Raw genomic sequence first — 16395 nt, forward strand, 5'->3', positions numbered from 1 at the left:
ATTTTGCGAGATGGCAAACGCTCCCTTTTTCAATTGCAGGACGAGTCAATCTGATAAAAATGATAGTACTTCCGAAATTCCTATATCTCTTCCAACATATACCGGTTTATATAAATAAATCCTTCTTCCAAAGCCTAGATAAGTTGATAAACAGCTTTATATGGGGAGGTAAACCAGCACGTGTTAAAAGATCGGTATTATACTTGCCTAAATCATCTGGAGGCCTCGCACTCCCTAACTTCCAACATTATTATTGGTCTTCAAACATTCATAAAATTTTATACTGGACAAGCCATAAACCTTCGGACCCCAGGTTTCCCTGGCTTCAGATTGAGTCGGGATCATCCCCCTTCTCCTTGCACTCAATAGCCTGCTCCAAGAGCTCAATTAAACCCCGTGATATTTCTCATAATCCAGTGATAATAAATACAATTAAGATCTGGATTCAATTTAGAAATCGGTTTGGCTTATCGGCAGCCTCGCTCAAAGCTCCAATTTACAATAACCATCTATTTAAACCTGGTTCAGACCAGGCCTTTGCAAAGTGGTCAGCAAATGACCTTTGCTGCCTAGAGGACTTGTATGAAGAAAACACTTTTGCCTCCTTTCAATCAATGCGCACAAAGTTTAGCTTACCCTCCAATCACTTTTTTCGGTATTTACAAATCCGCAACTTCATTCAAAAACAATTTCCTCATTACCCGAATCGCCCACCAGAGACTGACTTTGATCAACTACTTGATCACCATTGGTCTGAAAAACATCTGACCTCGCTTATTTATATCAGGATTAATTCTATGATTCCAGATCCTACAACTATTTTTAAAAATAAATGGGAAGACGACCTTGGTCTAAAGATATCTCAGAGACAATGGGCGGAAATTAAAAAACTGGTAAATACTTCATCCATCTGCGCAAGACACGCCTTGATGCAATTTAAAGTAACATATAGAGCACATCTTACGAACGCAAAACTTGCTCAAAGGCACCCAGATGTGTCGGATGCCTGTCCTAGATGTAAAAACTCACCCGCAAACCATGGACACATGTTCTGGACTTGCCCAAAGCTCTATAAATACTGGTCGGACATCTTTCTAACACTGTCCCGAATTTATGAAATTAATATACCTGCTAACCCTTTAACTGCTCTGTTCGGTTTACCTACATCTTTGAATATGTCACCAACTATAAAATGTGCCATTGCCTTTACTACCCTGCTGGCCAAACGGCAAATTCTTCTTAAATGGAAACATAAAGCACAATGTATACAGCTTGAAAAAATAAGGTCCTCCATTGTTGGATCCCATAAACGGTTCTACAGTACATGGAACCCGTTTTTAAAATACATAGAGGATGCATTTTCACACAACACTGAGGTCATGGATGACGAGAGAGAAAATGAAACATAACGCCTAAGACAATACCTTTCATCCACTAATATATTTTCCACTTTTATATTTTCCCTGCTTTTTCACTTCCCTCACCTTTTTTATTTTTATTTTTATTTTTATTTTATTTATTTTTTTTGAATTTTTTTTTAAATTATCTATTTTTGTTTTTTTTAATCATTTTTATCTTTTCCCCTCCTCTCCTACCCTTCTTCACGGTATGTATGTGTGAGTGCATTTCTGTTTTTAACTCTATTAGATCTTTTTTTTTTTTTTTTTTTTTTTGCTCACTCCTTTATTTTACTCCTTCTCTCTCCTACTGTCCTTTCCTTTTCTTTTCTTTTTTTTTTCCTCCAATCTTTTTCCTTCTAAACTTATTTCCTACTGCTTCTTCTCTTTCTTCCTTTTTTCTTGACTCTTCTTGCTTTACAAGTTTTCCTTTCTTTCAGGCCCCTAGCAGATGGGGGGGGGGGGGGGGGGATCATGGGTGGGAAGGGTGGGCTGGGGGGTTCAGTGAAGGGGTTAGAGACAGGATAGGAGACCTGAGTAGTGGGGACATTTTTTATCATAATTTTTTCTTAATTTTTTACTTTTTTCAGACCAATATATTGTCCTCAAATCCTGCCTGTGTGAAATTTAAAAAATGCTAATAAAGAAATTTGAAGAGAAATACATTATTACTGGAGTTTAGTAAACTTATAGTAGCTATAGTCACTCATTCTGACGTTTCGGACACCTGGCTAACTCTTTTCCGCACGCTGCAGCGTGTGTGACGTTAAGCAACGAGGAGAAAGTTGTGAGTTTCTTGTCCGAACTATATAGTCTCCTCTACTATATAGTGCGGGCCTACAGTGAGTGAGGTTTTATTTGAATTTTGAAACTTGTGACAGGAAGTGACATAGGCAAAGGTAACGTTCCATCAGCTTGACTCGTTTTGTCCAATTCTCTTTCATCTGATTGAAAAAAATAAAATGATTTTTTACGCGTTTGTGGCATTAAAATATAGCTGCTATTTGGCCATTGAAAGGGACCTTGCGCAACAGAAAGTGGTTTGTCACGGTTTTGAGTAGGCTACTTGTGTATTCGCCTTATTCCGGACAGTCCCGTGAGCGCCGCCATGAATTGTGCCCGCCCCCTTTACTCCTATCAGTTAACAAGGGACTGGAGAAGTCCAGATAAAATCAGTTCCTACATGAAAACAAAGCTGTTTTCAGACGGCACAGAGAAACGGTGCAATGTTGACTTGTTGGTGCAAAAAAACATTTATACAAATCAATCCACTAAACATCAGATTTGAGCATCACATTTTCCCTCGTTCTCCGTTTAAAATAAATGGGCTTCGCTCTCGACCGGAAGTGTCTGTACAACGGAAGTTGTCGCGGGACAAGGCAAAAAGAGGCAAAAGTGGGCGGGGCGGAATAAGGTGAATAGGCTCCCTGTGCTGCTGCCTCATGGCCGGGACACAGTTTTTAATTGAAGCCGCACCTTAACCAAGCACTTATCACTTTACACACCTACACTATATGTAAATCCAATTCTGTTGTTCTATGTTGTCGTCTTACCATTCTTTTTTTTTTGTTCTTTTTTATTTAAATTTTCTTTATGCATGCCCCCATAGCCCTACCGTTTAAGGTTTTATAGCTTATTTTTATCTAAACCCTGTGTTATATCTATTTATGTTTAATGTTGCACGTCTTCACCGAGATTCTGACATTTTCTCCAGTTCGACTTTAACCACGAACTAAAAGCTTCTCGAAAAAAGTGTCAAAACAGGCAACAACACAAAATGATGAAAAGCAACAAGATGGTTACAAAAAAAGCGTAAAAAATGCAACAAAACATGTGACAAAAAGGTGATGAAAACAAAAAAACAAACCAAAAAAATGTAGAAGACAGGCGACAAAAATGTGACCAAAAAATGCACAAAAAATACGCTGAAAAAGTGACGTCAACGCGGCGACAACAGAAGGGAAAATCTCGTGGGTCTTAGCTTTCAAATGAGGAAATGAGGCATACGCTGGCCTGCTTGTAAGCGTTCCAATCGAGAAGCTATAACCTCTTAACTCCCACCTGAACGGATCCCATTTTCTCCAGTTTGGCTTTACCCTAATCAAAATGCTTCTTGGGAAAAAAAGCACCAAAACAGCCACAAAAAATGAGAAAAAAACAAGGATGTAAACGCAACAAAAATGTGACAAAAATTCAACCAAAAAGTGACAAAAATTAAACAAAAAAATGACAAAAACTCAACAAAAATGTGAAATAAAATTCAACAAAAATGTGACAAAAATGTGACAAAAAAATGACAAAAATTCAACAAAAATGTGAAATAAAATTCAACAAAAATGTGACAAAAATTCAACAAAAAAATGACAAAAACTCAACAAAAATGTGACCAAAAAACCCCCCCCAACAACATAAAAATGGTTACACAACACAGCAACAACGCGAGGAAAAAGATCAGTTTTGTGGGTCTTAGCTTTCAAATGAGGTGTTACACAGACCTATATAATGGCCAGAGAGGACAGCATGCATTTGGTTCAGGCGGGTGGTAAGAGGTTAAGATTTGGGTAAAATGTAGGAAAATATGCTCGGTTAAGGATTGAATGAAGAAGAAGAAAAGAAAAAAAAATCCCCATATTCCCGCTCGCTCATCTTTCATCCTCCCTCCGGCGCTTCTCTTTGCCGCCATGTCTGACCCACTATCTCCCCCCTTCCTTTCTCCGTTTGTTTGTTCCTCTCCCCTTCTCTCTCCCCCCTCACTCCGCAATCTCCTTCCCACTTACGACGATCCCTTCCTCGTCTCCCCTGCGCACCCTCCCTCTCTCCCGTGAATGAACGCCTCCATCCCTCTCTCCCTCTCTCCCGCGCGCTCTGCACCTGACCTGTTCGTACTCGCTCTCCGCTCGTGCGTCAGCCGTCAGACGATGCCGCTCTCCTCTCATAAAGCCCCAGCGCTCGCGGAGGCAGGTGGCAGTATGGCGCGATCGGACCTCGGCTGAACATCTGCCACAAACTTTCAGCGCGTTTGTTTTTCTTTTCTTTTCCTCCGATGATCGTTTAAACCGGCCGCGTCTTTTCAGTTTGAGCGACGGGTCCTTCTCCTGCGCGTGCGAGAACTCCAAAAGGGGAACTATGCAACTTTACGTGGCGGCGATTGTCGTTTGTGGAATCTCTGGTAAGTTGGCACGTGGTGTTCCCAAAACCGCACGGAGCGTAAAGCAAACGCCATTTCAGTATTTCGCTGAAATTGTGGACTTAAGGATAGTTCTTTGTGTGCCTTTTAGGCTCCCACAATGGACTGCAGGTAATTTGGGAACATTTTTTTTTTCTTTTCTTTTTTTAATTCAGAGCAATCCATTTTGAACTGTTGAAAAATGACATAGCCTAAAGTTGACTAAAAATCTAGCTGGGTCTATTGCAAGTTTTGTTTCCTTCTATGATGAAAACAAAAACAGCCAAAGTTGCTCATATTTGTGGCAACGGAATCTGTATAATAATTATGTATCTGTAAAATAATAATAACGGCCAGAGCCACGTGTTAATATATATGGGATGCAATGATTATATTCAGAGGAGATTTTGGATAGAGTTCTTGAATAAACAAAAATACAGATATATATGTATGTAAAAATAGGGCTGTGCAATTAATCGAAATTCGATTACGATTTCGATTACAACAGTAAATGATTACAAAATTAGCATAATCGCAAAAAATCGATTATAATTTTTGTTTTTTGCAATTTTTTTTTTTGTTTTGCAAATTTTGTTGTTGCAATTTTTATTATTTTTTTTGCAATTTTTTTTTGCAAAGCAGACTTGCGTTATTTCTTGGCGCTGGGATTATTTTCCCTTCGCTTTTCACGTGCCATGGCTCGTGCTTTTGTCTGACATAGAAAACAAACGGCGCTGTGTGATGATGTCATCAGGCCGCACTGCTCAGTTTACTTGCGCAGGTGTGAGGGCTGGCCAGCAGGGGGCAGGTGTGAAACAGAGACCTCTCTTTAATCAAGGCGTACTTGAAATCATTTGTACTTTTGATTAATAAATAAATAAAATAAAGATAGACTTTTTCTTAAAGGCAACAAATAATCGTTTGAATAATCGTGATTTCAATTATGACAAAAATAATTGTGATTATTATTTTTTCCATAATCGAGCAGCCCTATGTAAAAAATCAAAAGGCGCCTTTTTTTCTTTTTGTTTTGTTCAGAGCACTTAATTCTGGCTACAAATTAGATGGGCCTTGTAAAAAGACTCTAGGAAGCAATCGTTGGTGTCTGCAGGTGAGATGTTGTGTGACTCGTCGTTACATGGTCAAAATGGCATTTGAAGTTACATTTTCCTAAATTAATCTATGGAGGAATCTTAAATCAGTACACTTCACTGTGAAGCTTTATTTTGTGGGAATGAGACATCAAATTCACCGTTTGCATGTATTACAGTGTTATTGGCCCAAACCTGACATGTCAAAGAGAGAGAATGCTGTGAGTAAAACATGCACAAATGGCTCTGCCGCTGACCTACATGACCAAACGCTTGGTAAATGTCCCCTGTTGGTGGTTAATAACAGTGAACTGCCCTAAATAAACTGCATTGAAACATTTTTTTTATCTATTTGTCAAAAAACGCCTGACCCCAAAAAAACAGCTCGGCACAAAAAACGCCTTTAGATTTGATTTAGCATTGTTTGGATTTGATGTGGCATAAGCTTCTGCAATGTTGCATTATTTTTTTAATCAGAATCTACTGTGTCTTGTATCGATGATGGGAGAGTGTGACCACTGCGCAGAGCTTTCTCCTGCACATCTCAGAGATCCTCAATGTGGTTAAGAAACGGGCTTTGTGGCGGCCAATCCATGTGTGAAAATTATCCCTCATGCTCCCTGAGCCACTGCTTCACAATCAGAGCCTGATTAACCCAGGCTTTGTCATCGTGGAATAATGCCCGCGCCATCAGGAAAGATGGAGTGACCTGGTTATTCACTTCAGGGTGTTCAGGTTCTCAGCTGATCTCATTCTTTCGGGGGATAGTGTTGCTGAACCTAGACCAGACCAACTGCTGCAGCCCCAGATCATAACCGCAACTTTTTATTTTTGTCAGGCAGTGTATACCAATTACAAAAAACAGAAATGTACCATTGGAGAAAAAAAAGTATGCTTGCACTGTTCTGTTTGTGAACATAATAATAACACTATAATTATAATAAAATGATAGCAGCATATAGCACTTTTCTGGACGCTCAAAGATGCTTCACATTGCATTGGTCATTCAATCCATAACAGGTGGTTGTACTCCTCTGTTATATAGCTACAGTTTCTCCGGTGTAGACTGCACCAATCACTCCCTCACATAACACTTTCATACATACTAGGGCTGAACGATATATCGTTATCATATTGATATTGAGATGTGAACTTTCAAGATATTAATATGGCAAAAGCAACGATATAAACGATATAGATTTCCCCAGCGCACGCCCTGCATGTACAGCTCTGGCAGTCACAATAGATTCAGATTCAGATTCATTTGTTGGCTATTTGCAGTTTGAAAAACCACATTGGAAAAAAATGTGCAAAGAGCTCAAAGTGCGATATGTAAAACACGTAAAAAGACACAATATAAAAAACAGAACAAACAAACAATGCCACATTAAAAGCCTAAGGGCAAAACATTGTACAATAAAAGTCCACACAGATAAATGTAATAGAAGTGCCTGTTTAAAGTGCCTTGTTTAAAGTGATCACAGCTTGAGGAAAGAAACTGTTAATATGTCGATCAGTAGAACATATGATGGAGCGATGCCTTCTCCCTGAAGGAAGCATCTCAAAAAAAGCCTTAGCAGGGTGGCCTGAGGCATCATTAAACATCATTTGTACGATTTACTTTGAATTTGTGTTGTTCACTGTACCGGTAAACCGATAGAAACATTCCCCATGATAGGAATTTGGGTCATACCAGTGGAAATGATAACTCGTGTGCAATATGTGCAGAGTGTAGCTGGTCCAAGCGTCGTCAACATAGATTTAGCCACTTTTCAAACCTCCTATCGTACTATTTTTGGAAACATCGCGTCTTGGATGTTTTCTTAAGTCCTCATTTGTACTTATTAGGCACTGCAGGGTAGATTCATGGAACCCATGCGCTGCTGTGTGTCAAGAAAATGACAGCCTGGACAGAGTGTACTTCTATTGGATGCGGTTCGTCTACCTCAGGCGGACATGGTGTAATGGACCCGAGCCGCCTGCCGCCCAGTGCAGGGCTCCACTTCATCGTGTATAAGTTTATAACATAAACGTATCTCCTGCTTATTATCTGTTGCATTACCTTCTCTTTGGGATGGACCGTGCACCTTCTATTCACTCTGAAACGTCAGGGACACTTCCTGCCTCTGTCAGATGCATGCGCTTGTTACCCGTCTTAAAAGGGGCTACATATAGATTTTAGTGGGAGGCGTCGGGAAGGACGGACAGAGAGAGAGATTTTGTGCCAATTTGTCGATGCCGCATTGATCCGAGAGGAGAGCACTTTCTTGCGAGCTGACAAAGACCACAAGTTGAACAGAAACTGAATGGTAGACACTGGTTATGTTCATTTAAAGGAGCTATATCATGCTATTTTAGCCATTCCAAAGTTAAGTATAGGCATTTATATGGTATATTGTACCTCTACCATTATGGAGCACTCATTTTTGTGATAAATATAAGTGTTTTCTGGAGGTATTTTTCGAACCCGGAAGACAGGAAGATTCAGTTAACTCCGCCCCTTCTCTCCGCGCATACAACTTTACCGTAATATAAATAAACAACAATAAGTGAAGTCACTTCACGATGCAGTTATATGGAGTTGACATCTGCAACACAGCTTCATAAATGGCTAACATACATGCTAATATGCTAACACACAAGCTAACACGCGTTTGGACTGACTCACCCTCTGGTCCATCACTGTTTACATTATGGGACTTGCGTTGGTTATAAAAGTTAATCCACTTTGATTCTGGCGAAGGTTCACCAAACATCCATCAGTGACAGTCACAGAAAAACACCATTTTGGCTGATAGTCGCTGAATCCCGGAGAAAAAAACAGCTGAGTGGCCTCTTCCTGAAAAAGGCTGAATAAACTCCTCGTCCTCGTAGCCAAACGCGCTTCTTTTTCTCCGTCCGTGACATTATCGTTAGTTAAGAATGAAGAACAGGTGTATCCAGAGTAGGTAACGAGCTCCATCTTCACAGCTGCAGCGCAAACATGACTGATCTGTTCAGACGCTCAGGGGATGTGTTTGTTTTGCCCACAGCTGACCTGGAAGCACCTCGGGCACATCCTTTTTTTTTTTTCTTTTTTTTTTTTTACTCTTTGTTTCTTTCTTACGACAGAAATAATGAAAACGCTGTTTTACCAATTAAAATCAGGCCGTAAGCATAGAATTAAGACATTACATCACAGACGTCGAGCACTTCCGTCCCGCTGTTACGACACAACTGAACACTCAGTCGTTCACCAGGAGAGCGAGGAGCAGCTGCTCAGAGAGCAGGATTCAGGAGGATTACTGAGAGCTGCGTGAATGAAGCCACAAACCACTCTGGGGGTGTTTTTGATAAGGAAATAGCATAACAACATGGCTAAAAGCACCAAAAAGTCGATTTTGCATGATATAGGACCTTTATGTACAAGTAAAGCTTTTCGAAGATATTGTATTTTCAAGAGTTTAGTTTCATCTGACTTTTTACTTAAAATGGGCCGTAATCAGTTGTAGTGCTTGATTTCATTACTTGAGTAAAAGTACAGACACCACTGGGCAAGTATTGCTCGACTACATAAAGGTTGCTCTGTCAAATCGGTACTGTAGTATTTGCTGTAGAAAATACTGAAGCATTCAAATTAGAAAGTACAAATCAGATTTAAAAAGGAATCTCTTGTTTGTGTAGTGTGAGCTTAATCAAACTGTGCCCGAGTGTGCCAGAGCGTCGTCGTCCGTCCGCCTCACGCTCGTCCGTCCGTCTCACCCTCGTCTCGGGGGCTGACTTTACGCTGCTTCTTCTGTGCTGTGTCCGAGTCTCATTTCTCTGCTACTGTACCCTGGCTTTGTAATAAGCTTTTGTCAGACTGATGAATGCTGCAGGTGTATTTAGGTCGCTTGTGATTTTGGTGTACATTCATGTTAAAGGGGGGGGTATTATTATGGGGTATTATTTTCAAGCTTTACATCATGTTTTTATGTCATTCCCTCATTAAAAACATGCCTGAAGTGTCACGTATTTCGGAGTAATCTGTAAAAACTCTGATGGCAGCCATTTTAGGGATAGGTTTGCCTGAGTCCTCCTAGGAACGCCCCCACCTCCTGGAGACGCCTCCGAGCTTTCGTCACCAGCCGAGTAACCAACCACTGCCCCTCAGCAGAACCCCCTCCCCACTGATGCCACAGACAGCGTGTGGAGGGGGCGTGTCGGGAAGGGTCAGAGGTTCTTAAAGAGACAGAGGCCTATTTCAAGACATTCACTACAGCCATTTTGAGAGAGCAATTGTATACAAGGCAGTTATTCTAATTTACTGCATTTACAGACCAACAGAAGGTTTCATCATCATTGTAGTGTGCTATAGACTGGTGCTATGTGATTGAAAAAAGCATAATACCCCCTCTTTAAGGGCTTTCTAGCAACTTCTAGCCTACTTCCAGGAGTTACAAAGCTGTTGAACCGAGGGCCGAAGCAGCAATAAATTGCATAAACCGAGTGTCATATCTTTTGTTCTCGTAGCCATTTTCAAGGCTGTATTTTATCCATGAATCCATGGAGGAAAGGCTCAGAGCGACAGGTGCCCCGTTTGCCCTGCCCTCTGCCTCAGCTGAGCAGGGGACAGGCGTCTTTAAAAACTACAGTAAAATGCAAAGAAAAGTGTAGTGAATAGATATGACAATGGAGCTCATTTTTTTCATCTTTCCCTCCACATTAAACATGTTATAGAGTGTACATTATAAGGCTTTAGAAAGAACAAAACATATGGCTAGATTTTTACATTGGAACCTTTATAGAAGTGTAGTGGAGTGAAAAGTGTTATATTTATCATTCAAATGTACTGTAGTTAAAAGTCATATGTTCTCAACAAAAATGCAACTCAGGTAAAGTATAGATCCTAGTATAGATAGTATAGTATAGATACTCATGGAATACAATCTACTAACAAACCTGCCAAAGAAAATCACAATTAGAGTTGTATAAACCAGTGTTGGGAATAACAACGTTTTAGTAACCACACAGTGTAATCTACTCATGACAGTTTTGGATGAGTAAGTGCTATTTGTTCTGTTTCTCTTTTTATTTGCTTGACTGAAAACGGTAAAATGGCAAGAGCCAGATTGATATTCCAGTGCCAATAACATTTGCACTGACATGAGTCTGGGACCGCGCCGGCTTGAATCGTTCGGGGAGAGGTCTCACGTTTGGAGCAGTATTTGCTTCTGATTGGATCAAGAACAATCTTTAGTTTTGAAAATAGTTACGCATGTTTACGTTATGTGTTGCAGCATACCTTGTGTTTTTTTGTGATTGCCGCATGGTTTATTGGTGTTTTTTTCCAGAATCAATTTTGGTTCTGAATGGTGCAGGCGGGACTGGCTCAAGACGGATTCTCATGTGTTTGTAAACTGTTGTTGTTTTGTTTTAATTTGCACAAACATAAGCTACATATAGCTTGTGGTTTGGCTCAGTTTCTCGCACTTCCTGTTGTGCTGTAGAAATGAGTGGTGCAAATCAGATTATTGTAAATTCACAGCACTGTTTAATGAGTGGTGAGGGGTACTTTTTCCCAGTCCTTTTGAGTATCAACACACACCATCGTGTGTCAGTCTTTACCTCCTGATGATGCTCCTTGTGGAGCCACAGCTCAGTCCAAAAGAAAGAAGCGCATTTTACAGGGCACATAGCAACTTTTTTTTTTTTTTCAAATTCAGCCGCTCCAAGAATCCTGCAGCTGTAGCGCAAATGTTCCGATATGCTACAGTTTTCTTGCAACTGCTGCATAACTCTACAACTCCTCCGCAGCCGATATGACAGTTTCTGATCAATTAAATCCTGTACATTTCGTAACTTTGCACATTCGAACGGTGTCCAGCGCGAGGCTGCCGCCTCTCTTTCCCCGCCCCTCTTTCCCCGCCCGCTCGTCTTGGATCTGCAGCGAGTGGCTGCAGCAGCGAATTGACAATTTTATTTCTTTAATCTTTATTAAACATTGTGCGCTGCATCATGCATGTTACGCGTGTACAGGAGAACCCCCCCTTGCAACCCACCGCCTTCCGCAGGTCTGGGGAAAGTATGGGGAGGGGGCGGCACCACAACATCGCAATGCGAGTCTGTCCCCCCCTCCTGTCCTGCCCACTTTTTGCGCCAGGTATGACACTGAAGATTGCAAGGAGCGCCACCTGTCTGCGTACTCGTCTTCTCTACAGCCTGCGCTATGAACCACAAGATCTGGCCCATGGTGCTTGAGGAGGACAAATAATTAATAAACTAAATAATGCAATAATTTATTTCCTTTGTCTTCCCTAGAATCTATCTATAGTATATATCTATGTAAATCCTGCAGTTTGACCAATGCGCCTTTGATCATCATCCTGCGTATGCAAACAGAGAGCGCGGGAGACTGTAGTGTAGCCTAATTATACACAGTACAACCAGAGGACAGAGTAGCGTCTGCACAAGCTCCCTCTGTGCTCATTGTATGTATGCAGATGAAGTCAGTGTCTTGAGGTCTGGAGGGAAGATGCTTTTGTTAGGGCTAGTCCTACACTGTACTTTGCATTGTTTGGACGTTTGAATGAGAGTTTACATTACAGAACGTTACCATGTTAAAATGACTTCATGGTCCTTTATTACCATTATTACTGTATACTTTGCACAGTTATTTGGATCCCTATATGTCTTAGCTTTATTTTTGTAGTTTTAAGTTATACGATGACATAATAGGCAGTTGTACATTACGGCAGCAGAGAGGGGTCTTTTTCCTGTTGTATGACGAGAGCAGCAATGCAAAAAACAAACTTACTGTATAAGTACTGCTTATCAGGTTTGAGAGTGGGAGAGAGTTTGACCACGGACAGTAAAAGAACAAGGTGTTTCGGCTATAAAGGGTTTGACATTATGGCTCTGACAAATCTTCCACACTGGAGCACTTTCCGTCTCTATTGCTCCTCTGTTTTGAGACATCAGTGGAACAGATTGTTTTGGGCTTTTGAGAAAGTGACTGACACAAGAAACAAACGTGTGAATGACACAAAGCTCCAGTTTAGTCTGTGGGAAACGGGAAAATAACATGGTCAAAATGTCATTTAAGCAGAGTGAGCAAAAGTCAGTTTGGAGAACTGAGAGGAACAGAGAGTTCTGTCCAACTGTTAAGTCTGGGGGTGGATTGATTGTCCTACGGGAGTCACGGTAAACCCCGATAAAAATGTTTACTACAACAATTACTGTTTCAATTAAAAGATAATTATCTTGATAAGCCTTACCAGCCGTCGTCTCAACAAAACTTTCTCGAAGCTGGAATCATGTCCGAAGGAGGAGACGATAGCACTCAGAACATCTATCAGCATCAAAGAGGACAAAGTCTGAAATCCTACCGCAGGAGGCATCCGAAACAGATGCCCGAGCCACCTCAGCTGGCTCCTTTCAACGTGAAGGAGCAGCGGCTCTACTCCGAGCTCCTCCCGGGTAACTGAGCTCCTCACCCGATCTCGGAGGGTGCGCCCAGCCACCCTGCGAAGGAAACTCATTTCGGCCGCTTATATTCGTGATCTAGTCCTTTCGGTCATGACCCAAATCTCATGACCATAGGTGAGGGTGTGAACGTAGATCAATTGGTAAATCGCCTTGCCCGGACTCAGCTCCCTCTTCACCACGACAGACCGACGCACCGATCCGTCTATTTGATCCCACGCTCCATCCGCCCCTCACTCGTGAACAAGACCCCGAGATACTTGAACTCCTCCACTTGAGGCAAGGACTCCCCACCGACCTGTAGAGGGGAAGCCACCTTTTTCCGATGAAGAACCATGGCCTTGGATTTGGAGGTGCTGATCCTCATCCCGGCCGCTACACACTCAGTGGCAAACTGCCCCAGAGCAGCTGAAGGTCCTGATTCGTTGAAGCCAACAGAACAACATCATCTGCAAAAAGCAGAGATGGACACCCTCCGGCCCCTGGCTGCGCCTAGAAATTCTGTCCATAAAGGTAATGAACAGAACCAACATAATTAAACATACTTAATAATAATTATTATTATTTTGGTCACAATAACCTTAAGGTTAAATTTTCATACCCTACTCACAGCCCTACTTTTGATGTATTGCAGCCAGTTTCACATGGAACTTTTATTTGGTTGAACGAAAATTTGATTAAATCCAACAAACTCTGAAGGAAACAAATGGGTAATGATCGCAGTTCAAAATCCACCATGGATTATACCAAGAGGAGCAGTCTGGAAGTTTTGCCGTGGTCTTCACAGTCTCCAAAAATCATTGAGGATCTGTGGATTCATACACAAGGCAATTCAAAGTGCTTCACAATTGAAAAGAAAATTACAAGAAAACAGATAAAATCAACAAAAACATCAACATAAAATGAATCAATTACAGTAAAAGGCAAGGGTGCAGATAAAATACTTTCAGTTATATGCATGGGCATGCATTCAGCCTGTATTTGAACATTGTCAGGGTTGAGGCCTGTCTCACATCCTCATGAAGACTGTTCCAGATTTTAGTTGCATGAAACTGAAACGAAACGAAACCACCAGGAGACCCCTCCCTGAAGTTCTCAGGGCCCGAGATGGTTCATACGGCTGTAACATGTCAGAGATGTACTTTGGTGCTAAACCATGAAAAGACTTGTACACAAGCAGAGCTGTTTTAAAGTCTATTCTCTGAGTGACAGGAAGCCAGTGCAGAGACCGGAGCACTGGACTAATATGGTCATATTTCCTGGTTCTTGTCAGGACTCGAGCAGCAGCGTTCTGGATGTACTGTAGCAGTCTGATAGCTCGTTCAGAGAGGCCAGTGAGCAGGCCGTTACAGTAGTCTAACCTACTGGAGACAAATGCATGGATAAGTCTCTCTAAGTCTGGTTTTGACACTATTCCTCTGATCTTAGCAATGTTTTTCAGACGGTAAAAAGCTGCTGATGTTATTGCTTTGATGTGGCTGTTAAAGTTCAGGTCTGAGTCCAGAAAAGTGTTTTAACACTGTGATACTTGCCATGTTGGGGGGTTATGAGGTATTAACTAAGACAAAACTTTTGCTCTTTCTTTTTTTTACTTTAATAATATTTTGAAAAATTGTAAAAGATGAAAATAAAACTAGACTATGCAAATGTCTCATCTCTAACCTCTTGGCTTTGGGCGATCATTTCATCTTCATTGTTAGGGAGGCGCCCTCTGGTATCAGTGGGAAAATTAAGCAAATTGAATGTCTCTTTACTTATTAAAAAGCTGAAAAAAGTTCATGGACCATATGGAAAGAATATGGACGCTTAGTTTAACCATGACCAGGGCTAGACATGGAGCTTTCTGCCAAAGCCTATATTGGTTTTATGCAGATGCATCATTTTAACAGTTCAGCAATTAAATGTATCCAACAATGTTTGGTATTTGCACAGTAAATAAATAGAGTAATGTACTGCATTGTGGACACCACATGCTTCACCAAATTGTTGGTTCTCTCCACTTCATGCCTGTGTTTCGATATCCATCTACTGCCATCCTGCTAATTACTCGATCAATCTGACAACCCACGTATCCTCAGGGTACTCCGAACAAAATATGTTCTGTTGAAATACAATTTATATTGAGGAAATCCCATGATCTGTCTGTTTTCATTGCTCAAGTGCTCCTACGGTGCTCCTATTCACGTCGCTGATCAAATCTAATATGTACCTAGGGCTTGGCGATTTTGGAAAAAAATAGCTATTTTTTTATATTTTATTTTTTCATAATAAATTAAATACATCTTGCTGATTCATAAAGTTAGATTACATCTTTTACTCAAACCTCAGCTCAAACAAAAACAAATGCTTTCATCAAGTCTCATTTAACGCACAAAAGTCTTCCATTGTTTATTCCAAAGAAATGGCTGTAAACCTGTCGATTATAAAGTCCTTTGACGATTATTGAGACTGACCAAAGTAGAGATTGCGATTTCGATTCAATTTCGATTATTTGCCCAGCCCTATATGTACCCATACCCGTTGCTATAGGGGGCCGTGCCCGTCCCCCAAGATTCTTGTGCCTCCCCAGACACAGAGGTGAGCAGTGGTGTAGTCTACATGATGGTATACGCCGTATAACTAGAAGGCCTGCAGAATTACCGTATAACCACTACAAATTGGGCAAAGATGCATATCACTACTTTGCGCAGTGTTGTTTTTGCGCTTTCTGCCCGATTAGAGACCAGCCCAAACTCCAGAATAAGTAGGTATTTCCTCCCCTGAAACTGCGAGAGGGGACCGGCGTTTCATCGCTCTCTCTCTTTCTTGTGAATTGTGTCACTACAGACACAGTTCCTACTAAGCTGCGCTTGTGAGCAATTGCGCACAGCTCCCGTGTTGTCTAGGCCCAAAATAAAATAGCTGATAATGATAGAGGCGTATTAATGATCCTCATGGCACTGGAGGAGTTAGCTCGACACTTTCCCTGTTCATCAGTGTTCATTTTGACAACATATTTTATTGTAGTTTTAGTCTTTTGACTAAAATGTAGTTTAATTTAGTCGTCTAAATTTTAGACAAATTTGGTGGACTTTGCATTTATAATATTTATTATAATCATATTTAATCAAGGTCCTCGACTTCATGGAGCTGCTTCCACATGAACAAAGCTCAGACCTGTTCATTTGGCAGTGAATTTAAATGATATGAGGCTCTTTCAAACTGTCAATAGAAGTTTGGATGATTTTAGTCTCTCCTTTTCATTTTGATTTAGTCCATTTTTAGTTGACTAAAATATCTGGACATTTTAGTCATAGTC

At 41.0% G+C, this 16395-nt stretch overlaps 1 protein-coding gene across 1 annotated transcript in view; it reads left to right on the forward strand.

Moving 5' to 3' along the window:
• The first annotated feature begins 4479 nt into the window (after nucleotides 1–4479).
• Nucleotides 4480–16395, forward strand: part of rxfp1 (relaxin family peptide receptor 1) — a 139420-nt gene continuing 127504 nt past the window's right edge. The window contains exon 1 of the mRNA XM_079557269.1: nucleotides 4480–4566. Within this exon, the coding sequence (XP_079413395.1) occupies nucleotides 4524–4566 (43 nt within the window). The 5' untranslated portion in view covers nucleotides 4480–4523. The remainder of the gene's footprint in view (nucleotides 4567–16395) is intronic.

Source organism: Gobius niger, assembly GCF_951799975.1.
Source record: "Gobius niger genome assembly, chromosome: 5".
In the NCBI taxonomy this organism is placed as follows: Eukaryota; Metazoa; Chordata; class Actinopteri; order Gobiiformes; family Gobiidae; genus Gobius; species Gobius niger.